This window comes from Trachypithecus francoisi, unplaced genomic scaffold (genome assembly GCF_009764315.1).
Source record: "Trachypithecus francoisi isolate TF-2019V2 unplaced genomic scaffold, Tfra_2.0 Lachesis_group21, whole genome shotgun sequence".
NCBI classification, from domain to species: Eukaryota; Metazoa; Chordata; class Mammalia; order Primates; family Cercopithecidae; genus Trachypithecus; species Trachypithecus francoisi.
Window position 1 is genome coordinate 26,207,061 of NW_022681467.1, and position 9,876 is coordinate 26,216,936.

The window sequence follows — 9,876 nt, forward strand, 5'->3', positions numbered from 1 at the left end:
TCTGCAATCTGAACGTTCCGAATGAGGAAACTGAGTCCAAGAGAGGAGAAAGGGACCTGCCCGCGTCTCCCAGGTGGTCCAGGCTGGGGACAAAAAGTTCGAATCTGGGCCCACCCCGGCCGACTAGCCCAGACCTCCAGCATCTGCCGGGCTAGCCAGCCGGGAATGGGAGCCTTCGGGGTGGGCCACCGGCTCCCGGGCCGCTTTCAACCTGGGGAACGGAGGCGGTGGGTGCGTCGTCATTGGCCAGGGCGCGGCGGGCGCCTCCCCATTGGCCAGGCGGAGCCCTCCGCCCCCGGCCGGGGCGGCCTTGCCATTTGGCCCCTCCCTCGCCTATAAGGCGGGGGCCGGCGGGGCCGTGGGAGCGCGCGGGAGCGCACCGCGGGGCGCGGCCAACGCTGGGACGCGGCGCTCGGAGGGACGCTGCCGGCGCCCATGGCGTTCGCGCTGCTGCGGCCAGTCGGCGCGCACGTGCTGTACCCAGACGTGCGGCTGCTAAGCGAGGACGAGGAGAACCGCAGTGAGAGCGACGCGTCGGACCAGTCGTTCGGCTGCTGCGAGGGCCTGGAGGCAGCGCGGCGCGGCCCGGGCCCCGGGGGCGGGCGGCGGGCGGGCGGCGGCGCGGGCCCGGTGGTGGTGGTGCGACAGCGGCAGGCGGCCAACGCGCGGGAGCGGGACCGCACTCAGAGCGTGAACACGGCCTTTACGGCGCTGCGCACGCTCATCCCCACCGAGCCGGTGGACCGCAAGCTGTCCAAGATCGAGACGCTGCGCCTGGCATCCAGCTACATCGCGCACCTGGCCAACGTGCTGCTGCTGGGCGACTCGGCCGACGACGGGCAGCCGTGCTTCCGCGCCACCGGCAGTGCCAAGAGCGCCGTCCCCACCACCGCCGACGGCGGCCGCCAGCCGCGCTCCATCTGCACCTTCTGCCTCAGCAACCAGCGCAAGGGGGTGAGTGTGCTGCGTCCCTCACTGCGACCACTGGGTTGGGGTAGGCGGGGGACGTTGCCTCTCCGGGAAGCGGCCCCAACTAGGCCAGGAGGAAGCGACGTGGAATTCGTGCTGGGTGCGGCTCCCCAACCCCAGGGTCTGGTGTGGAACAGAACCACTGACTTAATGTCCTGTCCCCCAAACAGAAAAGATGCAGGAAAACCCAGAGTTCGGGTCTGATTTAACTGCTCAGTGTGGGATATCCCCTCCAACGAAAGGTGTGCTGGTACTTCCTTCCTGCTGGGAAGACGGCATGAGGACGGAATAACAAAGTCCATCTTTTATTGAGTCTTGCGCTCCACATCCACTTTTTTGCCTTCACAAGAAGCCCTTCAGGCAGGTAGTTTTTCTGCCCATTTTATCCTCATGAGGATCTGAGCATCAGAGATGGAATCACCTGCCCATATTTACTCAGCTGGGAAGCCGGGGTGCTCGCCCTAGGTTTGCCCGGTGTGTGTTGCCCCCCCCTTGAAGTAATTGTCCTGTGTCCTGAGATCTAACACAAGAGCAGGAGACTGAGAAGAAAGGAGGCCACAAACCCCCAACCGAGAGCCTGAGGTTCCCAGCGGATGAGCAGTAGGAGTGAAGAAGGGGCCCCCTGAGAGCCCCCAGCCCCCCAAAGGACATGGTGTTGGGAGAGGGCACTCTTGGCTCAGCTGGAGGGAGCTGGTGTGCAGCTCCTGCAATGTGTCCTGGGCAAGGAAGTGGACCAGGCTGGTAGGGGTGGGCGGGGGCTGTGTGGCAGCAGAGGTGGCCTCTAGGCTGAAACCTTGCCCAGGCCCCAAGGAACCTACTTCATCCCCAGACCCTGTGCCTTTCTGGCCTGGGCTTTTCCGACAGTAAAGAAGCCTGTCTAACAGCTTGTATTCCAGCAGCTACCATTTGCATCTGGGGAAACTGAGCATGAGAGAGTACTGACTTTTGGTGGTCAAGTGGAAGGGCATGGGGAATTGGAGTTAGGCCCCTGACTCCCTGCTGTTTGGTTCTCACAGCTCCCCGTGGTACCTTGCTCCACCCTGTTCTGCGGAGGCCTCTGCATCTTGGCCTGAGACCACCCTCTGTCTGGCTCATCAGACATCCAACCTGCTTTCTCAACACCTGGCTGCCTCAGTTGCCCTGAATCCATCTTCTTAGCCTCAGGCTTGTACCCTCTCCATGGTCCCTGCTGCTCCCAGCTGTGGGCCTGTCAGTGCCCCAGGCTGGGCTGAGAAGCCAGGAGTGGGCCTTTAAGGCTTCCTGGAATGGGAAGACCTGAAGGGGCCCTCAGGGATACTCCCTGACTGCCTTTCACCCATTCATTCCAGTTAGCAACCCTTAGCTACCCGACAGCTGCCTGCTGTTGGCTCTGAGAACCCCAGAGAAGCAGGTTATAGGTCCCTACCCATCCACCAGTCAGGACCTGACAGTGCAGCCCCAGGGTCAGGGCAGGGAGATGAAGATGAGGATGCTGTGGTCTGATGGTGGGGGAGGGGAAGCACAAAGGGATTCTCAGAGCCCAGAGGAAGCCCCCAACCCAGGGTGAGTGCTGACAGGGTTTCTGTGTCACATTTCTGAAGGATGCTTTAGAACAGGGACAGGCCAATGGAAAGGGTGTTCTAGGATTGGGGCATACAGCAAGAGCTGAGGCCTAGAGAAGGAAGAGGGAAGAGGCTAAAAGTGGCGGGAGTGCAGAGGGGGAGCACAATGGCCAGTAACAGCAGTGACAGCAGCCTTCATGAGCACTGATCTGTGCTAAGCACTCTTGATGAGTTATCATTAAAATCCTGCAACAGCCAGGAATGAGGCGCTGCGGTTATCCCCACTTGCTTAGAGGAGCTGCCAGTGGCGCAGAGACACACAGTCAGTGATGGAACCAGGATTCAAACTCAGGCCTGCCTGGTTGAGACGTGGGATAGGTTACAGGGGGAAGTCCCTGTAACTGTCATGTGTCCACCCCCACAGCAGGCAGGCTGGGGGACTTCTCTGTAGGTCTCAGGCCTGTCCCACAGCTCACAGGGGACTCCCCTGGGCCTGGCTGCTTCCCTGGGATCTGTCTATGGGACCAAGAACCCAGCCAAATTTGGCTATAGAAACAATGCTGTCAACCCCATGGTCTCCTCTGGGAATAGGCGAGAGGGGCGATCCTGGCCAGCTATGGCCCCTTGAAGACTCTGCTGGAAGAAAACTGGCTGTCTTGGGGAGCTCTTGTTCCCTTCTGAGCTTTGGGGGGCCAGAGAGCTTTAAGACCCAACACCCTGTTCCTTTACCCTGAGCCACCACCTCCCTCCCATCCTGGCCAGTCTGGAATTGGGGTTGCCATGGAAACAGTTCCCTGTAGCATCTTCCTGTTGAAGGAGGGGTTAGGTGTGGCCCTCTGTGGTAGAATTAGCAAGTGGGAGGTGGAACAGGGGTTCTTGTCTCTGCCCTGTTTTCCCTTTGTCACCTGGGGGTGAGGATGGGACAGGATCATCTTGTAAGGCTCTCCCCTGTTGGTATACCCAGAGGGTAGCTGGGACCAGGAGGCACTCTCAGTAGATGATGCTGATAGTAATACTTATGAACATTTACTATATTCCCAACACTGTACCAAGGCTTTACCTAGATTAGCCTGTGTAATCCTATGTTAGCTTGTGTGATCCTATAAACTAACTCCCCTTTACAGGGGGGGAAACTGAGGCTCAGTGAGATGAAATCACTTGCCTGAGGTGCAGTAGTTGGCCCTTGGCAAAGTAGGGATCGAATCCTAGGTCCGTCTCACCCAACTCCTAACCATGGTGCTTCCCGAAGACCCTTGGTGCTAAGTTCCTAAGGGACAAACAAACTGGGGTCTTATGAGGACTTCTTTTTTTTTTTTTTTTTGAGACGGAGTCTCGCTCTGTCGCCCAGGCTGGAGTACAATGACATGATCTCAGCTCACTGCAGCCTCTGCCTCCCGGGTTCAAGCAGTTCTCCTGCCCCAGCCTCCCAAGTAGCTGGGATTACAGGCGTCGGCCACCACACCTGGCTAATTTTTTGTATTTTTAGTAGAGACGGGGTTTCGCCATGTTTGGCCAGGCTGATCTCGAACTCCTGGCCTCACGTGATCTGCCTGCCTCGGCCTCCCAAAGTGCTGGGATTACAGGCATGAGCCACCGTACCCGGCTGTCAGGACCTCTTCTAAGCACACTTAGCAGCTTACACAGCTGCATGCACATTCGACTGCACCTTGAGATGGCAAGTAAAATAATTTTGTCCCCATTTCGTAGATGAAGAAACCGAGGTTCAGGGAGGTGAACAGTCCCAGCATTCTTCTGGGACCCCAGGTCTCCATGTGACCTCTAGACTTGGGGTGGAAGGGGCCAGCTCTCCCTGTCCCTGAGGACTTAAAGAGTAAAAGAGGGGAGAGCCAGTTTTCTAATTCAACCTTAATATTGCACCCCCTCCCCTATCTGCCCTTCTCAACCACTCCTGCCAGAGTTTGTCTGAGAAGCCCAAGCCCCAGGCTCTGCTGGGACTGTGGCCTCAGCCCTCAAAATAGCCCTGCCTGTGAGTGAACATGTTGTCCCTGGGTTGCAAGAGCCTCGAGGGAGGTTGGGCTCGCATCTGGATGGATCTGCCCCAACCTGGACCTGGGAGTGGAGGGGGCAGGGGGCAGAGCTCCCAGATGGTCAGCTGTTTCTCTAAGTGGGCTGAGAAAGCTGCCTGTTCCATCATCATCTAGCCAGGCTCAGGGCAATGAGCATTTACAGTGGGATTTCAGACACTGTCGTGTCCTGGAAACAAGACAGATTGTTGGACAACATAGATTTCTAGCCCAGCTCTTTTACAACTGGCTGGGTGCCTCTGGGCCAGTCACTCAGTGGCTGGAGGCCTCAAAAGAGGGGGTGCTGTAACATCTGTGACCTCTCTGGCTTATGGTGAGGGTGAAACACATGTGTCCAGTCTGAAAATATCAATGAGAAGAGCTGGTAGAGACAGCCCCTGTAGGGACTGATGATTTCAGGGACTGCCACCATTAGCGCAGCTTCCAATGGCTGCCACTTAATTCAGGCAGTGTTGATTGGTGCCTGCTCCAAGTCAGGTCCCGGTCCAAGAGAGCCCAGGCTGGAAATGGGACCACAGAGTGAAGAAATCCTATTCCCTACCATTCCCTGAGATCCCAGTCCAGATGGTGGGACAAAGGAGAGACCCTGCCTTGTCCTTCTGAGATTCATCCCCATGGAATGTCCCCAGAAAGACAGGAAGTGCTAGGCAATTTAGGAACTGAGAAACCTTTCCAGGGAGACAAGACCTGAGAGCACATTCCTGGCAAAGGGGACGCCCTGAAGGAAGTCAAGGAGGCCAGAAATCCAGTCCCCTTTTGAAGGTGGAAGAGTGAGCCACTAGGCATGCAGTCAGGCAGGGGGAAGACCTGTTTTGCCCATGTAAAATACTATGTTTTAAAATGTATTGGATCTTTTTTTTTTTTTAAGCAACAGATCATATGGGAAAGAAATGGAAAAGGTAAAAAAGTATAGTGTGAATACAAAAATTAGCCAAGCGTGGTGGTGGTCACCTGTAGTCCCAGCTACTTGGGAGGATGAGGCAGAAGAATCACTTGAACCCAGGAGGCGGAGGTTGCAGTGAGCTGAGATTGTGCCACTGCACTCCAGCCTGGCCACAGCAAGACTGTCTCAAAAAAAAGTATAGCATGAGAGAGCCTCCCTCCCATCCTCTCTCCATCATCAAATTCCTCTCTGAAGAAACCCACTCACAATTTCCCACGTGCACTTCTCTCCAGCAATCACAGCACACAAGCGCATTCAGCCTGCCCCTTGCTTTTGTCCTTAAACATTGTCATTTGGCAGCAGTCCGTATCAGTCCATAAAAGGTTTCTTCTGCTTTCTGCTGCAGAGAACTTGATCGTGTGGCTGAACTGTGATTTATTTATCAGGATCCCTGTTGGTGGATACAGAGGTTAGTGTTCACACTGGCCTAATTGAACCTCCTTATACCCTTTCTCCCCCTCTGCAGGGTGGCCGTCGTGACCTGGGGGGCAGCTGCTTGAAGGTGAGGGGGGTGGCCCCCCTTCGAGGGCCGCGAAGATGAGCCTGGACCCTGGAGAAGGAGGCCAGGAGCCAGCCACTGGCTGTATAGGGAAGGAGACCCCAGGAGCCGAGCCCACCCCTTCTTTGTGTGGGGACCAGGGGACCATGGCCTGGGTCCAGGACACTCTGGGCAGGGCCCTCGGGACATCTCTACCCGATCCTGGAGAACTGTGAGGATCCATTCAGCCTGCCCAGCTCTGGCTGGTCAGAGACAAGGCAGAACTTTTGGAAAAACAAAGACTGTTGGTGACAGAGGGTGTATGTGTGTGTCTGTGCGTGAGTGTGAGTGTCTGTGAGAGAGAATTGGTGAGTTTAAAATAAAAGCTATTTTTAAATAAAAGACGTCGTTCTGAGCTGAGGAGGGGCCTGTGGACATCGGAGGTCAGAGGTGGGCCCTCCCCTGGACTTAGAGAGAGGCACAGATGTTCCAGGGGCTGCCCTGAGCCCTGGAGGGGTGGGGCTGGGGAAGACAGGCAGAGCCCCCTCTCCACGAGCCATAACCAAACTTTCCTCAGTCTGCTATTTATCAGATGTTCTTAACAACTGTTAGGTGTCTGGTATGGTTGGTAAAGAAATCTTAATTTTATTTATTTTTGAATAAGGACTGTGTTCATTTCATTCACACGGTTCAAAATTCAGAAGGTACCAGAGGATATGTGTTGAAAAGTCTCCCTGCCCCTGTCCTCCGGCCACCAGCTCTCCTCTCTGCAAGCAGCCTAGTGCACCAGTTTCCTGTGATGTCCCATTCGCTATGAATGATCAGGCAAATACACAAATGACAGCACCTCGTACACACTTTCAGCTCCTTTTTTTCCTTAATCTAACTTGGTATCATCCCAAATCAGTACCTAAAGGGTATTTCATTTCTTTCTGAGCTGCTTATTATTCCATTTTGTGAACATGCCATCCTTCAATCCCTCTTTGATGCTATCACCAACAAGGCATGTGGTTTTCCACAGGTGCAAATGAGTGCATGCTAAAGGGGAATATTCCTACCGCTGCGTTATCTGAAATGACTTAGAAGACCAATGACACCCAGAGGCACATGGCAGGGTGATACGGTGACACCCTGACTCCGTCCACCTTTGAAGCCTAGAGCAGCTCCTTCCCTGCCCTGGAGATGATCCAGGTGGAAAGCCAGCACCTGTTATCCCGATTACACTCCCAGGAGCCCTGGGAGGTGAAGGCTGGTGTCTCCCCCATTGTAGACCCAGCAGAGACAGCGATGGGTACAGCTGATCAGTGCAGCTAGCAGTTCTTCGGTCTCTCAGGCTGGGGCTGTGTCCCTGTGAGGTGAGGATCAGAGAAGCTTGAGAGGCCTGAGGGTGAGAGAGCCAGGGAAAGGCCAGGGCAGCCAGGCAGCCACCCTCTCCTCAGTAAGGTGCATTCATATGCCTATCTCAACAGTTTATTTATTTAACAACACTTTTATTTTTAATTTATTTTTTTAAAGACAAGGTCTCATATGCTACCCAGGCTGGTCTCAAACTCCTGAGCTCAAGTGATCCATTTCATGTTTACTGACTGAAGTCTGGCCCCAGAGTCCACATTCCTATCCCCTCTGTTCTGCCTCTACCCACTCCCCTGCATTTGACCCTCTGAGCCTGAATTGTGGCTCCCGTTTTGCAAATTGACAGATTGCCAATACCCTCTGTGTGCCAGGCATTGTGCCAGACGCCACAGGAATGAGCCCGACCAACCTGGTCTTCCTCACAGGTGAAAACCGAGGCCTGGGGAGATCAAGGGAGTTGTGGAATTGCCAGTCCCTAGGCTGGAGCAGGCCATGAAACCACCACACTTAACTCCTTTGGTGTGAGAAGTAGAGGAAGGAGGGCCCCGGGGGGCCAGGGTCCCCCACCCAGGAGAGCTTTCCAAGCACCCTCTACCTCACTTCCCTGCTGTTCCAGGGACACTGGCGTGGTTATCCTGTGTCCCAGCGCGGCTGTGCTTCCCCCTTCGGGAACTGATTAGGAAAGCACATTGCTCTCCCTGCGCCTACCCTGGCCAGGTATAGCCAGCCTCTGGCAAAGCCACAGGAAAAGGACTGTGGCCTTGTCAATGGCAGGAAACCTGGGAGTGGGGGCAGAGCACTTGGGTGCTCTGGCTAGAGGCCCACTCCGCCACCAGATTTGCTGGGTGACCCCGGAGACGTTGCTTGACCCCTCTGGGCCTCCCTGGCTCAATCTCTAACTAGTAAGAGCAGCTAGAACAGAAAGAGAAGTATTTGTTTTGCTTTGTGAGATAGTTTTTACTATACCCTGTTTGCATTGGTAAGTAATCCAAGTTGTATCAAATGGTATGCAGTGAAAAGTACAGACCTCCCTCAGGCCCCTCCCCAGAGGCAGCTTCCTGAGTGTCCTTCCAGAAAGCTTCTATACTGATTACTGTTTCTGAAAAAAAAATTTATAGGTTTCTCTGCCTGTGTTTTCATTGTAAAATAAATGCAAAATGCTACAAGACTCTAGAAATATCACTCATCCCAAAGACAACCACAGTGAAGACTATAATCCCACCAAGTTTTGTTTTGTTTGAGACAGGGTCTCACTCTGTCACCCAGGCTGGAGTGCAGTGGCACGATCATAGCTTGCTGCAGCCTTAACCTCCTCCACCTCAAGTGATCCTCCACCTCAGCCTATGGAGTAGCTGGAAATACAGACATATGCCACCAGGCCTGGCTAATTTTATTTATTTGTTTATTTTGTAGAGACAGGTTCTTAACTATGTTGCACAGGCTGGTCTCCAGCTCCTGGGCTCAAGCGATCTGCCTCAGCCTCCCAAAGTGCTGGGATTATAGGCGTGAGCCACTGCGCCCAGCTCTGCAGCATTTTCGTTAAACACGCACACATACACAACACAATCATTTAAACCATGCTAAGTTTACACTTTTTTTTTTTGAGATGGATCTCACTCTGTCACCCAGGCTGGAGTGCAGTGGTGTGATCTCGGCTCACTGCAACCTCCACCTCCCGGGTTCAAGCGATCCTCCTGCCTCAGCCTCCCAAGTAGCTGGGAGTACAGATTGTGCACCACCACACCTGGCTAATTTTTGTATTTTTAGTAAAGATGGGGTTTCACCATATTGGCCAGGCTGCTCTCGAACTCCTGATCCATCTGTCTCAGCCTCCCAAAGTGCTGGGATTACAGGCATAAGTTATTGCACCCAGCCAAGTTTACACTTTTTATGGAAGTATAAGACACATTCAGGAAAGTGCACAGGGTGTACTTGAAATCAATGGGTTTTCACAAGCTGAGCACACCTGTATACCCAGCATGGAGATCAAGAAATGCAATTCACAGCTTCCCAGGAGCCAGCCCCTCTTGCACGTCTACCCATACTGGGTCTTTCCCTTGTAAAGACACAAAAAAGAATAAACTGACAATAAGTATTCTCTCCCAGCCAGCCAGCTCCAGTCCTTAGAGGCAATTACCATGTTCAGGTAACCAGGATCCTATGGATTCCTGCAGAGATGGTCTGCATATATAGGCAAGTTACATAAATACTGTTTTTCCATACAAGTGGTAGCATTTTGCACACTCCTCTCTGCACTTGGATTTTTTTTTCTTAACCATACTTCTTGGAGACCCCGGTTGCTCACAGAGCTGTTGCATACCTTTTTGTAGCTGCATGGTACTCCATTATGCATATTTTGCAGCTTGCTATCTTCCTGGTAATGGACAGTTAATGCCCATGAGCCTTTCTGAGCTGCAAGGTCAGCCCACACACATGACCGGGGAGAAGCACCGGTGTGGTCTGCATATATAGGCACCTCCTCTGGGAAACATTTTTTAGCATTGTCCACTCCCCCAGCATGCCCACCACCTCCAGGATGGTCCAGGC

General features: G+C 53.9%; 1 protein-coding gene across 2 annotated transcripts; it reads left to right on the top strand.

The window, feature by feature from the left end:
- Positions 1-350: 350 nt before the first annotated feature.
- Positions 351-6,624, top strand: TCF15 (transcription factor 15). 2 transcript variants are annotated; one of them, XM_033185973.1, is made up of 2 exons: positions 351-954; positions 5,965-6,624. In XM_033185973.1, the coding sequence occupies exons 1-2, from the start codon at positions 436-438 to the stop codon at positions 6,037-6,039; spliced, it is 594 nt and encodes a 197-aa protein (XP_033041864.1). In that variant the 5' UTR covers positions 351-435; the 3' UTR covers positions 6,040-6,624. The 2 variants fall into 2 exon arrangements, with proteins under 2 accessions (XP_033041864.1, XP_033041865.1); XM_033185974.1 differs by lacking the exon at positions 5,965-6,624 and adding an exon at positions 1,140-1,216.
- The last annotated feature ends 3,252 nt before the right edge of the window (positions 6,625-9,876 follow it).

What these genes read in the sequence shown, in the direction of transcription:
- TCF15 (XM_033185973.1), top strand. Translation starts at nt 436, where the DNA reads ATGGCGTTCGCGCTGCTGCGGCCAGTCGGCGCGCACGTGCTGTACCCA. An exon ending in TCAGCAACCAGCGCAAGGGG is followed by an intron (nt 955 to 5,964) that starts GTGAGTGTGCTG and finishes CCCCCTCTGCAG; the next exon opens with GGTGGCCGTCGTGACCTGGG.